General features: G+C 49.1%; 1 protein-coding gene across 1 annotated transcript in view; it reads left to right on the top strand.

The window, feature by feature from the left end:
• The first annotated feature begins 7,612 nt into the window (after positions 1–7,612).
• jtb (jumping translocation breakpoint) overlaps positions 7,613–19,568 on the top strand; it is a 30,112-nt gene continuing 18,156 nt past the window's right edge. The window contains 4 exon segments of the mRNA XM_078396791.1: positions 7,613–7,642; positions 16,769–16,835; positions 16,838–16,867; positions 18,739–18,859. Of these exon segments, the coding sequence (XP_078252917.1) occupies positions 7,613–7,642; positions 16,769–16,835; positions 16,838–16,867; positions 18,739–18,859 (248 nt within the window).

Genomic DNA, 19,568 nt, shown 5'->3' with positions numbered 1-19,568 from the left:
AAACAAATTAAATTTTGCCTGAAAATATGGGCAGGTAATGTTTTAACTATTTAAATAATTTGTGGGACTATTGCATTTGATTATGCACTATGTATTGTTAGTTTTTTCCCTGGATCTTATAGAAACATATAAAATTCGTAAAGGATTGAACAGGCTAGATGCAGGAAAAATGTTCCCGATGTTGGGGGAGTCAGAACCAGGGGTCACAGTTTAAGAATAAGGGGTAGGCCATTTAGGACTGAGATGAGGAAACATTTTTTCACCCAGAGAGTTGTGAATCTGTGGAATTCTCTGCCACAGAAGGCAGCGGAGGCCAATTCACTGGATGGTTTTAAGAGAGTTAGGTTTAGCTCTTAGGGCTAAAGGAAACAAGGGATTTGGGGGAAAAAGCAGGGACGGGGTACTGATTTTAGATAATCAGCCATGATCATATTGAATGGCGGTTCTGGCTCGAAAGGCCGAATGGCCTACTCCTGCACCTATTTTTTTATGTTTCCATGTTTTCAACCCTTTCCAACAGAAGCACACACTTGGAAAAATTATCTCTGTAATTTCAGCCATAACTTTAAATATAATTGTTTTAACATACAGCACTCATCCATTGTTGAAGTCCAGCAATATTTGGGATGACAAGGGACTGGGTAAACTTGGGTTATAGCCTTCTCAAACGTGGGTCAATAAATGAGGTGTTTAAAATAGCAAAAAATAGCAACATGCAATTTAATTTATTGAAATCACCAGGGAAGAAAAAAAAAGACGATTTTTTTTTTAATCCAGGGATTCTGAAAGATATCTGCCAGTCAAATGAACCCAGCATTGTCTGAAGTAGTTATCAACAATGTACTGTGGTACTTTAAAGCTAATTATGAAATGAGAAGGATTTTTAAAATAGACTTCAACATTATAACATTGCTCCATTTTTTAAAAATGCAACAAAACCTGATGAAAGGCAGATATTTCACTCCGTAACTACTGCCATTGCTGCAAAGTCACTGAAGAAAGTAATTAATTTTTAAAAAAATTAGGGAGATTGAATGAAGAGAGTCTGGAAAGGTTTTCCAGAATGCTGCCTGGATTACAGAATATTACCTATAAGGTGAGGTTGGACAAACTTTGATGGTTTTCTCTAGAGCAAGGGAGACTGAGTGGAGACCTGATATAAGATAAGGTAGACAGTCAGAATCGTTTCCCCAGGGTAGAAATGTCAAAGACTAGAGGGCTGAGCTACAAGGTCAGAGATAGAAAGTTCAAAGGATATGTACAGGTGTAAGGGGTTTCTGCGCTGAGCTTTCGCCCGACCTAAGGTCCCCGTGCCTTGCTCTGATCCCTTGACCAGGCCGCGCACACTGGTTCCCCGTGAGTGGTTCGACCCACTCACCCCTTACGGTTCTAGACACTGGACTTAGATGCAGGAGCGTTTATAGTGCAGAAAAATTCCACCAGACCAGATTTGAGAACCAGGGTTTAAATGAAAAGGCTTTTATTTAGCGCTTGGGACTATTGTACATGAATACTTATACAGTTCTATAAGACATATCTAAATACACATACCGAATACATGAATACCTTTTACTCCGAATTCTAAAACGCACAGTTCTACAAGACATATACACGACTGTAAGATGGAGAACGTACGACACATCGCAAAATTGACTAACACATATTCCTTTACACACCCACGTTTATTCAACCCACCCTCCCCTCTACACTAAACTATATCCAGGATATGTAAGATCGGGGTACATGCTCACCATGGGGCTATTAATGGGGTTACTGGCTGTTCATTTTGCAGTATGTCTTCTCGAGTTGCGTGCCTGTTCCTCTCTCTTGCATCCGTTCTTCTTGCCTGTCTTTTCTTCCTCCTGCATCCGTTTGACTTACTTCTTGCGTGAGTTGCAGGTTTCTTCTTTCTTGTTTAAAACCCAAAGGTCGTGGCCAGTTATACTATTCTGACCCATCCTATCTCCCGCCAGATCTTGGGATCTCTTTGTTCAAAAAGATATGTATGAGTTCTCTCTCTGATCTGCGCTTATGTCCGGGGGTACCGGGGATGGCCAGACGGTGTTAATTGGTATTTCGTTGCGAGGTGATGGGTTTAACTGGTTTCCCATCACCTACCAGGTAGCTTTTTATGGGCTATTGTGCCCCCTTAACGAGATTAACTGTGTAGGTCGGCTTGGGGCATTGTGAGTATGCTGATGTCAGCGCCCCAGTGTCTGGACTTCGAACTGGTTTCGCAGGTTTCTGCATGGCCAATACCCATCCATTGTTCTGGCCGTGGCTTTGCAGAAACCTAGAGACTGGGCTGGAAGGTTTTTACTTTTGTGGCTGGTCACGAGGTCCTGCAGCCATCTTAGGACCCACAGATTGTGACATCCTTGGTAAACTGACCGCAGCCTTTCTCCGCTATCAGCCCCAGTCTCCCGTTTAAAATGTCCAAAACTGCAGCTCTTTGGTTTGGTGTTGCTTTCAGAATGAGGGAAAACTTCTCAAATCTTACAGTCCCTCCTGTTGATTTGCATAACCCCAGCTTATCGAATCAATTAAATAATGTGGTTGAGCAATGTTTTCCCGATTCTCCACATCCAGACCCCTGAGGTTTTACCTAAACTAGTGTTCCATTGCGAACGTACAGTCCCCATCTTTTAGGCTGACCTTTACTGCCCGTGTCCCGGGCAAAACTATATTACAAGTATGTACATTTTCATGTCAGACATATACACCGACACCTTGTCCCAGGCCGATGCCTCCGCCATCCTCCTACTGGTGTCAGCTTTAATGTAGGACATGAAAACAACACAACAGCAAAACGATACATTTTTTTTACATTCCTTCACAATCACTCTTGATACAAATTCGAATAGGACAATATAAAAACACAGTTTACTCGGTGCGGAGGGGCCCGTCCTTCTAGCAGCTTGCGGCTGGGTCCTGCTCGCCCACCCGCACGTAACGGTCTCTCCATTCCCCTTGATATACTCGGTTATTGAGGTGCTGCCCTCTTTTACATTTTACACATAATAAATATAATACTATCCCTGCTTGTACCACAACTAATGCGTGTGACGCTATCCTAAGCCAAGACGGGACCTCGATATTGGTGAACAGGTCCCACCATGGTGGAATCACGATGTCTAATATTTTGGACCCTATCTCTACTGTCTTTTGCTCCAGGGTGTAAAAGTGCCTTTGTGATACGGCGACTGCCTTTAACAGGGTTGTGAGATGTTCGGGGAGAGGGGGAATGGCGTACCCGAAATGCGCTACAAATCGCTGCAGGTCGGTGAAGTTTTCCTGTACAGTTAGGTGAACCATGGAGGGTTAAGGAATGGGGACAATTCGCTGCTGTGCCACTTGAACCTCTGCCCTGGGTTTAAAACAGAAGCTGCTGTCTCTTACCGGACACGAACCGTGCTGTCCGTGTCGATAGTACTGCGCTGCAGTGGTAACACAATAGGTACCACCCCCCATGTATGCCACCTGTGGGGGCACATGGCTCTGTGCCATTGCCTCCATGGTACAATTCATAGGCTTTGCGCCAGCAGTCTTGAACCCGCACTGCTGTTCCGAAAAGGCATTCAAGTGCTGAGGACACAATATGATATGTGCTCCCCGGCTCCGACACCCCGAGAGGTCAGTACCCGTCATCGACTGCTCCCAGCGGATGACGTGCGATGGGACCGCTGCGTAGCGAATATGGGCTCCCCCCTGAATGACTCCAATGTTCTCCACCCTGTACACTGGTGCGGGCCTTGTCGTCTTGCCCAACACTGGCATCCGCACCACTATTCCCATGACTGTGTGGTTTGACTGGCCACAATCTACGGGAACAGGGTATGCCTCCGACGCTAACCTGAGCTGGCACGGGGTGAGCGCATTCTGAAAGGGTAGCAGCGCCTGTAGGTGTTTGTTACTGATCCAGGACGGGACCAATCCTTCCTTTAGGTCCTCGAGGTTGCTGCGGCCCTCGCCCAGCAACCATGCCCCATACAGTATGCACACCTCATTTTGCGCTGCCTGATCGGACGCGTTCCGATCTTCCCTAAACAGTGCGTTCACCGTGCCGGCATGCCTTTCCAACTCGGCAATTATCTCGCGCAGGTGTAGTGTCATTGCCTGGTCCTCATGTAGCTCGGACCCGACGACCTTGTTCTCATCCGTGAGGATGCATTTTAACTGCGACTTTAACCTGTTAATCTGGGTCTGCAGCTCCATGGTATCTAGAGCGTTGACCACAGATGTCCCGGTGTTAAAGCCCGTAAATACATCATTCACTACACCCCTCCTATGCCTCCCCGTCTGACCCCAGTCCTCCGGCTCTTGGCTATACAAGCTCTCCTTGTCCACACTGGCAAGGTCGAACTCGTAAAATTGCCGGAACATGTTGGTCAGTAGCACCTGGTACAGTCTTTCAGTTTCCCTGGGGCACCACCCCGGCAACCGCACCTCGGTGAGGTTTAAGATCACCGAGGCTACCGTGTAGTGCACCCCCTGGTACAATACCTGGTCAGTCGGTATCAGTACCAGGCCATTCCCGGGCCCCTTAGTGGTTTTTGGGCACTCACCCTCCTGTGCTACTGCCAGCGGAACTGTGGGAGGTGTTATGCGTGGTCGTGTGATGAGTTCAGTGGCGTTTACCGGGATCGGGGAAAGGGGGACCCCACAAGCCCGCGAACTAACATCCCACCTCATCCCCTTACCGTCATCCTGCCACTGTCTCTGGAAAAATATGCTGTTGCCCGTGGGGCAGCGATACCTCGAACCCCACATACACATATAAATCCCCTCATCCGGTTCCCACCATTTGTCCCAACACACACTCAACTGTTCTTTAGTCCCAGAAATAGTCCTGTGAGTGTCGTTGTCAAGTCTATCCCACTCAACAGTGGAGTTGGCCATTGTCCTGCTCGTTTTCCTCAGCCACCACCGCTTGCTCGCGGGGACCTTCCCCGTGCATACCGGGCAGATCCTTTTGCCAACGATGACGCTGATCTTTTGGGCGATGATCTTGACTCTCGGGCACAATAACGAAGTGTCCCGATAAGCAAAGCCTGGGGTGCTGGAATACACTGAAGAGTTCGATCCCACCCACCCCGGCCACCGGCCTTCATGGAAGTGAACTGCGGTCTCCTCCGCTTCTCTCCTTCCAGTCCCATCGGTCGCGATGGGAGCCGTGTCCCTGGAGCAGCCGTAAATGATGATGTCCTTGGTGCGGCCCCGATAGGCCCACCCACATCCGATCGCCGTGCCTCTTGGGGAGCGCTTGGCTTTGTTAACGCCTCTGCGGGCGGGTCTCTTGATCCCCAGACTGCACCCCACACCCACACATCCTGGACGCATCAACTTTATTTACAACTAACTATCCCCACAAAACTTATCTAAATTACTTATCCTTATCTAATTACCTAATCCTTATCTATCTAAAATATAATACAGCGCCGCCTTCCCAGGGCGGCTCAGCTAATCCCTGTCAGGGCTGCAGCGGGTCGTCTCCTGCGGCTGCACCACACTGTCTCCCACCTTTGATCCTCCGCAGCCTGTCGCTGCCTGTTGGGGGCTAAACCTCCTCTGAAACGCTAGCTCCCTCCTCCTCACTTGGCTCCCGTACCTCGGGGCGTGATTGACCTCTGGCTAAAGCTTTCTACGTTGGGGTTTCCTGCTGGACCTACGGAGAGTCACCTTAGGCACTGCCCCCTGGACAGCCTGGCTGAGGACCGGTTCCTGCCATGCCGCAGCTCGGGTACCCCCCGCAGTTGCCGACCCTGGCCCCTCCTCATCCAGCTCTGCCCCCTTGGTGCTGGGTATACCCGCGGCATCCGGCCTCACCCTGCCTGTACCTACAGGTGGTGAGCCTCCGCCCGCTACCCCCGCCTTCCTGGTGCTTGAGTCGGGGACGTTACTGTCGTCCCCCTCCGACTCCTCTTCCTCCGTAATGGGATCCAGCCCCTGGTCAAGCTGATCAGGCTCTTCCTCATCTGAATCCCACCCAAAACGCGAGTCCCTCCATTCCTGGAGAATGTCCTCCCCCCTCACGCAGGCAACCTTGCCTGCCTGCGTGACCTGCCTCAACCTTGGCTGTGAGTCCCCACTCACAGGGCTGGCCCCTGTGATTGACCCCTGTGCTCCCGGCCTGTACAATTTACATTGATTAATATGAAACCACTTAATCCGCCGGGGCATCTTCACGGTGTAGACCATGGGGCTGGCTTTATCTACAATGCTGTAGGGCCCCATGTAGAGTGGTTCGAAACTACCTACCCTAGCGTAGTTCCAAACCATTACAAGTTCTCCTACATCCCACTCCTTCAGCTTGCGCGGCTCCAGCAACAGCTTGTTGCCCAGGTGCTGCCTTCCCATGTTCCCAGCCGCCTGCCCGTGGACCTGCTTCAGATGCTCGAAGAGGTTCTGGACAAACCTGTCCCTCTTAACCTCTTCGAGCTGACCCTCCGTGAACACTGGGGCCAGAACATGGGTGGGAGTGCGCATAACCCTGAGAGTCATCAGCTCGTACGGGGAATATCCCGTGCTCTTAGACTGGCTGGCCCTGATCCCCATGAGGACTAGGGGCAGGACCTCCGCCCATTTTTGGGGCGAGCCCATAGCCTCCTTCCTCAACCTTTCTTTCAGTGTCCGGTTCATGCGCTCCACAATCCCTGATGACTGGGGATTGTGGGCTACGTGCCACTTCCCCTCAATGCCCAGGAGCATGAGGGTGTTCTGCATTACCTGTCCGGTGAAATGACTCCCTTGGTCGGACTCCACAAAACGAGGGAGCCCCCACCGTGAGAACACCTCCCGGACCAGGATCTTAGCAGTACCCAGTGCCGTAGCTGCCTTACAGGGGAAAGCCTCTACCCACTTTGTGAACACGTCAATGAGGACGAGGCAGTACTTATAGCCTCCTTGGGTGGTGGGCAAGGGCCCGATGTAGTCGATCTGGATCGACTGCCATGGTCCCTCCACCCTCCTGACGTGTCCCATGGGCGCTTTCCTTTTCTGGGGGTCTGGGTTATTGGCAGCACAGACGAGGCAGCTGGCACAGAACTCACGGACCTCGTCCCTAAGCCCCGGCCACCATCCCACCTGCTCTACCCGCTGCCACGTAACCTCCGGTCCGGGGTGCCCTGGCCCTGGACCCTCATGTGCCAGCTGGAGGAACTCCCTCCTGTGCTGCTGTGGCACAACCCACTGTTCGGCATGGAAGAGCATGCCTTCTTTTACGGAGAGGGCCACCTTACCGTAGAGACCCTCTACCTGCTCGCCCTCACTAACAGCTCTGAGGACGGCTTTTAAAGCAGGATCCTGAGCTTGGACGGTCCTCAAGTCCAGAGGCAATGTAACCTTTGGGGTCCCGACGTTACCCTCCTTACCCTGGATCGCTGCTATCTGCCTGTGCCCATAGGGGTCCCAGAAAATGCCACTGCAGGCGCCCTCCTTAGCCAGGGCGTCCGCCTGCTTGTTGCCCTCCCACCGGGGCTCTGTGGTGGAATGGGCCTTCACCTTATGTATAAAAACCTCCCCTTTCTCCCCTACTGCGGCCAAAATCTGCTCTAGCAGGGGTTTAACAGTTAAAGGCCTCCCGTCTGAGGAAGTGTATCCGCGACGGGACCAGATGGCCAGGTACTCTGTACACGAATTACAGGTGAACATACTGTCCGAGCAGATCGTGTACGGGGTTGGGAACCTCTCTGGGTGGGTGACAACGTACGCCACTGCGGACAGCTCGGCCTGCTGCGCGCTCATGAGACTGGGGAGCTTAATTGCCAAGGCAATGCCTGCCTTGGGGTCATAAATTCCACATCCCGTGAGTCGTTCGCCAGCTGACACCGTACTGGAGCCGTCCACATAGATCTCCCGGCCTGTGGGATGGATCCCAGCCCGTAGACCTATGTCGACGTCCCACGGAACACCAATGGGCCGTTCCGGGATACACTAAATTTGCCGCGAGCTTTGGCTCGCACAGACCTTCAATCTTCAGATTCATCTGTGAAAGGAGGAGGGTCCAGCGCGCGATGCAGGCGCTGCTGACAGTCCCATCCTTGATCCTTCCATCCAGAAACATCTGGGTGGGTGTGTGATGGGTGAGGAGAGTGATTGGAGAGGTTCCTGTGAAGATTAAAGCCCTCTTCACAGCCCAATGTGTGGCTAAAAGGTGCCTCTCGCAATTGGAGAAACTCCTCTCCACATCGATGAGCACCCTGGAGGAGTACATCACTGGTCGCAGCCTATCGTGCCGTTCCTGCAGCAGCACGGCACTCAGGCTGTCCCCACTGGCTGCCACCTCCAGAGAAAACCCTTTCTCCCCATCTATGGCTCCTAAGGCTGGTGCGGTTTGCAGATCCCCTTTCAACTTCTCGAACGCGGCCTGGCAACCCTCATCCCAAGACCACTCCACTCCCTTGTGTAGGAGTCGGAGTAGCGGGGCTGCGGTGGCCGCGTAGTCCTCGATGAAGTCTCTGCAATACCCGGTCAGTCCCAGGAAAGACCTCACACCCGTTACTGTATAGGGAATCGGCAACTCCTGCACTGACTCCCTCCTAGCCTGATCTATAGCCCTTTCCCCAGCACGGATGGTCAGACCCAAGAATTTTACTTATGGCAGACCGATCCGTGCCTTTTTCGGGTTTATTTTAAAACCCTTCCTAGCCAGCAGCTCTAGCAGCTCGGCCAGCAGTGGACCGTGCTCCTCCTTTGTGTCTGTGAACAAAAGGAGGTCGTCCACATACTGCACGACCTGGTGGCGCTGGCTAAACTCCCTCAGGCTATCCACCATGCACTGCTGAAAAATGCTGGGGCTGTTGTGGAAACCCTGTGGTAAGCAGTTTCAGGTATACTGTTGCCCTTTAAAAGTAAAGGCAAACTTGTACTGGTCCTCCCGCCGCAGCGGAATGGACCAAAACCCATTTGAAATATCCAGCACCGTGAACGTGGTCGCGGATGCTGGGATACTTCCGATGAGGTCGGCAACTGCTGCCACCATGGGTGCGCAGGCGGGGATATTACTGTTGAGGACCCGGTAGTCCACCGTGGCCCTCCATGAGTTATCCGGTTTCCTAACCGGCCACAATGGAGAGTTTACGTGTGTGGCTATCGGCCTCAGCACGCCCTGCTGCACCAGTGAAGATATGGCTATCTCCAAATCGGGTTCCGCCTCCTTGGGGAAATTGTACTGCCTCTGGGGTCTGATCATGGGGTCCCCGTCTATGCTGACCTCGAACCCCACTACCCTACCACAATCGTGTTTGTGGGTCGCAAACGCGTTCAGGTTGCTCCCCACACACTCTTGTAGTTCGGCCGGGACCTCCGCCACCATGCACTCGAGGTCGTAACCCTCGGGCGGCTTCATGGTGCACAGAGTCCCTTTCCCCTCCTTTCCCCTCCTTTCCCCTAATCACCATTATCTCACCCTTACCGCCCTTGTCCACCCAAAGGCAGTGGTTCCGTAAGTCCATGAGGATCCCATGGCTTACCAAAAAATCGGATCCAATGATCCCCTTTCCACCCCCTTCTGTCCACTTCATCAGGATACACTCCCATGTGGTGCGGAGTGCTCCCAAATGAACGGACAGCGGGATGGAACGTGCGCCAGCCTGTTCCTTCCCTGTGAACCCCGCCAGTGTGAAAGGGACCCCTGTGGACAGGGGAAGAGTCAAAGGGTTCCTCTGTGTGGACCACGGTGCATGAAGCCCCCGTGTCCAACAGATAATTGCCCCTTTGCCTCTCCACCACCATCTCCACAAGCGGCCTCTTCCATGCATCGTAGCGGAGAGGACACAGGTAGGCGGGCTGCGCGGGCTGATGTCATTGGGGAATGTTCAGTGCCCCCTCCGCACCCGGGGAGCCGGTAGCGACTGTCACCTTCCCCTGTGCGGCCATGAGGGACCGCATCACCTCGATCATCGTTTCGATGATCTCGGGTTTAACTGGGACATCGGCGCGCAGGGTGGTGCCAACCCTATCTTCCTTGGTGTGGACCCTGCAATCCTTCCGCCAGTGCCCCACCTTACCACACCTAAAACACTTGGACTGTGCGGTAGGGTTACCCTCCTGTAGCCACCCCTTTTGGGCCGGTGCAGTAGCCTCCGCTACGTGCACCTTCCCTTTTACTAGTCGGGTAGACGTACTCCGGGTGTTTCTATACCCTACCGTGAGACGGTCCAAAACCGCCTCCTCAGTGCTATTTGTGGGATCAAACCAGGCTTTCGCCTGCTCCCTGAAGGCTGCCAGGCTGTTTGACACCAAACATCGGAGCCACTGGGCTCTCCTATTCCCGACCAGGACATCCCGCGCGGGGACGTGCGGGCAGCTGCTCTGATACAATGTCCACAGTCGCGCCGCAAAAACCCTTGGGGGTTCTCCCTCCATTTGGAGGGTCTTCCCTAATCGGGCAAATGGACCCTCATCGCCCATCCCCAAGACTTCTAGGACCTCGTCCCGCAGGAGATCGTAGGTCCTGGTCCCTCTTTTACTCTCATCTGAGAGGCATTGGAGGATCGAGCTGTCCAGGGAGAACAGCAACAATTTTGCCCGTTCTCCCTCGTCGCAACCGTTGATTGCGGCGGTTTGTTCTATCTCCCTGAAATGCAGCGAAGGGTCCCCTGATTCGGACAATTTTGTAACATGCCCGATCATGGCTCTTAACTGCTGGGAGCTGTGGGGCACCACGATCTCGCTTTGAATGGGTCCGGCGTCCCCATTCAGCGCGGCGGGTCCCCGTCTGGTTTCCAGGACCGGACACATGGGCGCCGGTGCCGAGTCCTCGACCGGGAGCTCCTCTCTCTCTCTCTCCCCTACACTACCCCTTTTCCAGGATGCCTCGTAGCTAGGGGGATCGCTGAGTTTGGGGGCTGAAGCCACCATGGTCTTTCTGGGGACCGGGGCCTTCGCACCCGTTAGTGACTGGCCCGCGGGGGGGTTCATCAAACAGACCAGCCTGCTTGCTTTATTTAAAGCACCCCGCAGACCCTCTATCTCCTGCAGGCAAGCCCCATGGTCGGCCCCTTCCGACCTGTCCTCTAAAACCATTTTGTAGGCTGCCCTAACCCCCTTGAGGTTCTCCTCCTGGGTTTCCAGCTGGTGGCTCAGGGAAGCGCACTGCTCCCAGAGCCTGCCCTCACTGAGCATAGCCTCAGTGATCTGACACTCCATCATCTCTACCCTGGCTTCGTGGCGGTTGGTCACGACCTGGCGCTCCTTGTTTAAAGAGTCCAGAGCCTCGATCAATTGGTTCCCACCCGTAGCCTTCTCCTCTACCTCCTCCTGGTCCCTGATCTGGGCTGCCTGTGCCACAACCACGCGGTCCAAAAGCTGGACCTGCTTCTTATAGCAGGTCAGCCAGACCGCCTTCTCTACTGATTTCTTGTGGGCTTTACTGGCCGTCCACCGGATCGCTGCATGCAGTGGGCGCTTGTTCTCTAACAAACCACACATCCATTGTTTGGTGATATTCACCTTGCTAAAAACATAGTCCGCAATGCGCTCGTCCATTACATCCCTAGTTTTAAAATCTTTTTCTGGTACACTATCATCCTGCTGCCAGTGTCCCTTCGTGGTCGCCATTATCTGTAAGGGGTTTCTGCGCCGAGCTTTCGCCCGACCTAAGGTCCCCGTGCCTTGCTCTGATCCCTTGACCAGGCCGCGCACACTGGTTCCCCATGAGTGGTTCGACCCACTCACCCCCTACGGTTCTAGACACTGGACTTAGATGCAGGAGCGTTTATAGTGCAGAAAACTTCTCAAATCTTACAGTCCCTCCTGTTGATTTGCATAACCCCAGCTTATCGAATCAATTAAATAATGTGGTTGAGCAATGTTTTCCCGATTCTCCACATCCAGACCCCTGAGGTTTTAACTAAACTAGTGTTCCATTGCGAACGTACAGTCCCCATCTTTTAGGCTGACCTTTACTGCCCGTGTCCCGGGCAAAACTATATTACAAGTATGTACATTTTCATGTCAGACATATACACCTACACCTTGTCCCAGGCCGATGCCTCCGCCATCCTCCTACTGGTGTCAGCTTTAATGTAGGACATGAAAACAACACAACAGCAAAACGATACATTTTTTTACATTCCTTCACAATCACTCTTGATACAAATTCGAATAGGACAATATAAAAACACAGTTTACTCGGTGCGGAGGGGCCCATCCTTCTAGCAGCTTGCGGCTGGGTCCTGCTCGCCCACCCGCACGTAACGGTCTCTCCATTCCCCTTGATATACTCGGTTATTGAGGTGCTGCCCTCTTTTACATTTTACACATAATAAATATAATACTATCCCTGCTTGTACCACAACTAATGCGTGTGACGCTATCCTAAGCCAAGACGGGACCTCGATATTGGTGAACAGGTCCCACCATGGTGGAATCACGATGTCTAATATTTTGGACCCTATCTCTACTGTCTTTTGCTCCAGGGTGTAAAAGTGCCTTTGTGACATGGCGATTGCCTTTAACAGGGTTGTGAGATGTTCGGGGAGAGGGGGAATGGCGTACCCGAAATGCGCTACAAATCGTTGCATGTCGGTGAAGTTTTCCTGTACAGTTAGGTGAACCGTGGAGGGTTCAGGAATGGGGACAATTTGCTGCTGTGCCACTTGAACCTCTGCCCTGGGTTTGGTGTTGCTTTCAGAATGAGGGAAAACTTCTCAAATCTTACACAGGGCAAGATTCTTTTTAACATAGGCTGGTGGGTGTCCAGAACACACTGCCAAGGGTGATCATGAAAGCAAATAGATAGTAGTGTTTAAAAGGTCTTTTCTTTAGATAGACAAATGAATATGCAGAGAATGGGGGAATGTACAACACATCCAGGCAGAAGGAATTAGGTTAAATAGGCACCATGTTCATCTGCATAGGCATTAAGGGCTATATTGTTTTATGTCTTATCTATTGTTATCAATATATGGACTCTCAAATAGGCAAGGATTAGAGGAATACAAATTATATCCAAGTAGAAGTGATTAATCATGGACCAAAGTAGAGATGGTTGAAAACTTCAAATTCCTAGGAATCAATATCACCAACAACTTCTCCTGGACCACCCATATTGAAGCAACGACACAGAAAGCACACCAACTTCCTTATAAGGCTTAGGAAGTTCGGAATGTCCCCAAAAACTTTCACCAAAGTCGATGGATGCACCATAGAAAGCTTTTTGTCAGGATACATCACAGCTTGGTTTGGGAACAGCTCCATCCTAGACTGTAAGAAATGGCAGCGAATTGTGGAAGCAGCCCAAACCATCACAGAAACCAATCTTCCTTCCATTGGTTGCATTTATACAGCACGCAAGGAATTTCTTTAGTCAGAGGGTGGTGAATCTGTGGAATTATTTGCCACAGAAGGCTGTGGAGGCCAAGTCAATGGATATTTGTAAGGCAGAGATAGAATCTTGATTAATACGAGTGTCAAGGGTTATGGAGAGAAGGCAGGAGAATGGGGTTAAGAGTGAGTTAGATCAGCCATGATTGAATGGTGTAGACCTGATGGGCAGTATGGCCTAATTCTGCTATCACATGACCTATCTCGGCTAGGCAAGCAGCATAACCGCGGACGAGTCGCATCATGCCCACTCCCTCTCCCATCAGGCAAAAGATATAGAAGTGTGACAACGCACACCTCCAGATTCAGGGACAGTTTCTTTCCAGCTGTTATCAGGCAACTGAATCATCCTATCACCAACTAGAGAACAGTCCTGAACTACTATCTACCTTTTTGGCGATCCTCGGAATATCCTTGATTGGACTTTGCTGGCTTTATCTTGCACTAAACGTTATTCCATTTATCCTGTGTCTGTATGCAATAAATAGCTCGATGGTAATCATGTATTGTCTTTCCGCTGACTGATTAGCACACAACAAAAAGGTTTTCACTGTACCTCGGTACACGTGACAATAAACTAAGCTGAACGAAGGGCTTACTTTTGTGTAACACCGTGGAACATTAATTCGAAGATACTGCCAGGAAAAAGGATCTCATTCACCTGGGTGTCTAGCCACGGATTGGAATAATCATCCACTGAGCGCCACCACTGAGGCTCAGCCTGGTGGGCATTTACAGCGCAGTCCACATGTTGAGTCTTCAAACAGGAGTCCGGCGATGGGCAGCGCGGAGGTGGAGGAGTTTACAGCGCGGAGGTGGTTGAGGGTAGCACGGCATCTCCGGAGAGACGGAATGGGTGACGTTTTTTTAATCGAGACCCTACTTCAGGTTAGAGCGCAGAGGTTTGAACACACGCGGGGAGCTAGACCAATGGCAACTCCTCGCATGCAGGGAGGAGTGACAAAGGCCGTCACGTGACAAGCTACTGAGCCACCACCAAAGATAATAGAGTGGAGGAAGATGGACCACTCCATCGAAATCGCATATACTGAAGTGTAGTACGCAACAGAGCGGAACGTCTGCCATTTTAGGAAGCAAAACCCGCTGTTCGTTATGCCTCTCGCAGTGTAATCAGTGTTGTGGGAGAACAGTATGAGAAATGCCTACCCATACACATTCGCAATCAGTGACATCAAACTTATTTCCAGAAATCCTAATATTGTGAATAAAATAACTATGAACACATGTCAAGATATTTTTCATTCCTTTCATTCTATATTAGTGTAATAAAATGTAATGCATACATACCTACACTGATACAGAAGTGCTAGCTTTAGACATGAATAATGTACATTGCTACCGTAGTTTCGTTTTGAATTCAACTTATGATTGAGGGGGTCGGTGCAATGTAGTGCTAACCCTCACTTTTGTGAAAAATGAGTTACCTGCATTAACATGATCCTTGCCCACTACCCTACAACCTGTAAAAAAAGTAATATTTAAATTCAACCATAAGTTGGTCAAATAACATAGGCACCTTCTTGTTTTTTTTGTGATTTATGGATTTTTCAAATGTGAATATCTCATAACGACACATTTGTGGGTTAACAGTATATTGCACCAACCCCCTCAATTTTAAATCATTCAAAAATGAACTTCATTAACAAGGATAACACTTTTTATTTCTGTCATTCATGGTAAGATTTACATCATTTTGTGTGCGCGATATACAGGGTTGCACTGTTTCGCATGTCAGCTAACCAATGAAAAGATCAGGTCCTGATTTATACCAGCTCTTCAACTCCCCCCCACCCCCCCCCCCCCCCCCCATTGTCTGAAGAAGGGTCCCAACCTGAAACATCACCCATCCTTTTTCTGCAGAGATGCTGCCTGACCCGGTGATTTACTCCACCACTGCGTCTATTTTAATTGGAGTCATGCTTCTGTACCACGTCAGGCAGCATTGGTCATTTTATTGGCTGTCAACGGTTTTTAACTAATCAATTCACCAATTCAAAGTTTCTTGGCTCTAAGTATAAAGTTAAATGTCTTTTCAATTATATTGTGGATACAGTAGAGTTCTATTGTTTGCAAATGCTTAATCTCTGCTTCCATGACTTTTTAAAAATAAAACAAAAAGAGATACAGCTCATGAAGGTGAAATTAAAATTAACAAAGAAAGCAAAGAACAGTTCATTAAATATGATCAATTGGCCTGATAGAGTGGATCTCTAGTGTAAATATTCAATCAGTAACATCTAAAGTTTAAAGATCACGAAGCAGCAACTCTTCAAGAAATAGTTATGTCAACTGTCAACTTATCCAAGAAGTTGAATAAAAATAATTGTTTGCAAACATTTTATATACAAAAAAATCGCAGTTGTGAACACTGCCTCGTCCAGCACACAGAATTTGCTTACTAAAATGGCGCTGAAATTTACCCATGACCTACTAAGGTTTTTAGGGTCGAGTGGTCTATCTTGCTCAAAGATACCAGAGGAGCTTTAAATCAAAATTGCTTCTGATCCATGAGAAGGAACTTTGAGATCTATTTATCTCTATCTTGCCTCTCACACACAAACACACATTCTTCTAGGCTTAAGCTCAAGGGTGACCGTGCTTTTGCGGTTGCAGCTCCTAGACTGTGGAACAGCATCCCTCTCCTCATCAGAACTGCCCCTTCCATCGACTCCTTTAAGTCCAGGCTCAAAACCTATTTCTACTCCCAAACGTTTGAGGCCCTCTGAGGGGGCGCTGTGAACTGTTTATGTATGTGCTGTTATGTTTGTGTGCCATTGTATGTTCGTTCTTAGTACCTGAACTGATGTACAGCACTTTGGTCAACGTGGGTTGTTTTTAAATGTGCTATACAAATAAAATTGACTTGACTTGACTTGATAAATTAAATTTGTGCAGTGTGTTTGAGCAATACAAGGAAAGGGAAATTGCACAAAAGAGGGGCCTGGGAAGGACGGGAGGGAAATGGGCGGAAACAGTAATAAAAAATAAAATCAGAGACATTAAGCAGGGGGAAAACAAATAAAAATAACAATAACAAAAAAATGTGAGTTGATAAATGAGATATTTTCTGCATTTTAATGGTATCATCACACACAGTTATATACTGTATAGCGGGGAGCTGCGCGATGCCGTGTCACGTGTGATGTAGATCCCACCAAAACCCCGCCCGCCGCCGAGCGCCTCCTCTGATTGGTTCTTTACAGCTCTGCCTGCTCGCGCTGTGATGTTCAGTGACGTACGGTGTTCGGTCACGTGTGACGTGAATCAACATAGTAGCCCCGCCCCCTAGCTTTTCCGGCCTCTGATTGGTGCTTTCCTCCGCCGCCTGTGACCCCCAGCCGTGATGTTGGTCACGTGCGGTATGCGGTCACGTGCGGTGTGTGGTCATGTGCGGTATGTGGTCACGTGTGGTGTTTGGTAGTTTGAGGCGGTCGGTCACACAGAAGCCCGGACCCCACCCCCGCAGGTGGTCGTTTCTCTGCTGTCGTCGTCTCACGAAGCCGAGGGTTGGCGACGGCCGGTGAGTGCGGGCTTCGGTGGACGCAAAAACATATGATATGTATGGACAGTTTTTGTTTAGGTTATCAATTTTTACTCTAAATGGACCTTTATTTTTGAAATGAAAAAGACGAGGGCGAGTGTTGGCTTCGGGCTGTTAATCTCAGGCAGCCCTTGGTCGACCTCCACCATGGGTTTACAGGGTGGGCCAAGTGGACTGACATTTAGAGTCTATCCAGGAGCCGGCACGGATCGATGTGAATCATTGGCACTCTTGTGGAAACGACACCAAAACATTGGGGTGCGATGTGTTGTCCGTCTGGGTGTGAAGTCGGAGATAACATCTCCATGAAGAGGTGCAGTAAACTGATTGGTACAATGAATGAATCCTCCACCCCCCCCCCCCCCATATCAGGAGTCTGAGTAATCTGCCAGGAACCATATTGACTCACTGGCAATGTATTTCAATTTGTGGTTGTTAATTGAATTCCGCTTCATAACTGCTCCGTATTTTGCTAACTCGTGGAGAGTGTTAACATTTGTCTATGGTCGCGAGGGGGGAGGTCATGGGTTGGAGTATGAAATCCTTGTCTTTGTCTGTATTTCTGTTGATGTGGATGAGCAGCAGAGGATTCATTTTCATGGAACATGATCTTGTACTGCGTTATATTGAGGGTGGCTTTTTAAAAATTATGTTCAGTCAGTAGTAGTTTCGGCTGATATGATTGCCTCGGTATACTCAATGAAAGTTTGTTAGAACCTTTTTTTCTGCTGTGTATGAATATTGTTCTGTTAAATTCGTAGACAGATTGAAATCAAAAGTTACTTTGGTGACAGCAACCTATTTGAATTATTCACATAAGTAGTTTAAACTGTTATTGGAATGCAAACTCACTGTATCAATGACAAACAGACTGTTGTATTATTAGGGGTGTTGTCTTTCAGATGGCATTAAACAAAGACCTGTCAACCTAAGATAAGAATGTAAGAAATTGTGAAACAAGAAAGTGTAGATAGAAGATAGAAACATAGAAAAATAGGTGCAGGAGCAGGCTGTTCGGCCCTTTGTGCCAGCATCGCCACTCAATATGATCATGGCTGATCATCTAAAATCAGTACCCTGTTCCAGCTTTCTCCCCATATCCCTTGATTCCTTTAGCCCCAAGAGCTAAATCTAACTCTCTCTTTAAAACATCAAGTGAATTGGCCTCCACTGCCTTCTGCGGCGGAGAATTCCACAGATTCACAACTCTGGGTGAAGAAGTTTTTCCGCATCTCAGTCCTAAATGGCCTGCCCCTTATTCTTGAACGGTGACACCTGGATCTGGACTTCCCCAGCTTTGGGAACATTTTTCCTGCATCTAGCCTGTCCAATCCCTTAAGAATGTTATATGTTTCTATAAGATCCCTTCTCATCCTAAATTCCAGTGAATACAAGCCCAGTTGACCCATTCTTTCATCATATGTCAGTTCTGCCATCCTGAGAATTAACCTGGTGAACCTACGCTGAACTCCCTCAATAGCAATAATGTCCTTCCTTAAATTAGGAGACAAGCACACCCAGGTCTCGTTGCACCTCCCCTTTTTGTAATCTGACACCATACCGATAATAATCTGCCTTCCTGTTCTTGCCACCAAAGTGGATAACCTCACATTTATCCACATTATACTGCATCTGCCATGCATCTGCCCACTTACCCAACCTATCCAAATCACCCTGCAGCCTCATAGCATCCTCCTCACAGCTCACACTGCCACCCAGCTTTGTGTCATCCGCAAACTTGGAGATGTCACATTTAATTCCCTCGTCTAAATCGTTAATATATATTGTAAATAACTGGGGTAAATAACAGATGTATAAATGCGTGATTGCAAATTCTAACTTTGTTTTAGTGCAGCCAATCTGTAACGGTGCCCAGAGAAGAGTAAAAAATAAGAAAATGTTACAGTTTGTAGAGATGATGTACCTTCTGGTCTACCTATGTACAATATGGAGTGTGTTCACATCTTTCAGGTAAAATAATTGTTTCTGTACAAATTAGTGGTGTGTTTGATTAGCGTTGTCACCAAATTTCTTCTGTTAAATGTATAGGCTTATTTAAAGCTTTTAAGTGTGTAACGATACGATAGGACTTTATTTATCCCAGGAGGGAAATTAATTTGCCTAGTCATAAAAAACACAAAATATATGAAACATGAAAATAATATGACAAGTGGTAAGGCTTCGTGGATGTGCAACGATTGAGGGGGGGGGGGGGTGTCAGTCAATCTACCCCACGATAGAAGGGGAGGAGTTGTAAAGTTTGATAGCCACAGGGAAGAAGGATCTCCTATGGCGTTCTGTCCTGCATCTTGGTGTAACCAGTCTGTTGCTGAAGGTACTCGTGTTGACCGTTATGTCATGGAGGGGGTGAGCTGTATTGTTCAGGATGCTCCGCAGTTTCACGAGCATCCTCCCCTCCAAGACCACCTCCCGATCCAATTCCAGCTTTTCTGATGAGTTTGTTGATCCTATTAGCGTCTGCAGCATTCGCCCTGCTGCCCCAGCACACGGCAGCGAAGAAAATGGCGCTTGTTACCACCGATTGGTAGAACATCTGCAGCATCTCACTGCAGATGTTGAAGGAGCGGAGCCTTCTCAAAAAGCACAGGCAGCTCTGTCCCTTCTTGTAAAGGGCCTCATAGTTCCTGGACCAGTCCAATTTACTGTCCAGGTACACTCC

This window comes from Rhinoraja longicauda, chromosome 3 (genome assembly GCF_053455715.1).
Source record: "Rhinoraja longicauda isolate Sanriku21f chromosome 3, sRhiLon1.1, whole genome shotgun sequence".
In the NCBI taxonomy this organism is placed as follows: domain Eukaryota; kingdom Metazoa; phylum Chordata; class Chondrichthyes; order Rajiformes; family Arhynchobatidae; genus Rhinoraja; species Rhinoraja longicauda.
The sequence above is the reverse complement of the archived record's forward strand: the minus strand, read 5'-3'. Positions and strand labels throughout refer to the sequence as shown.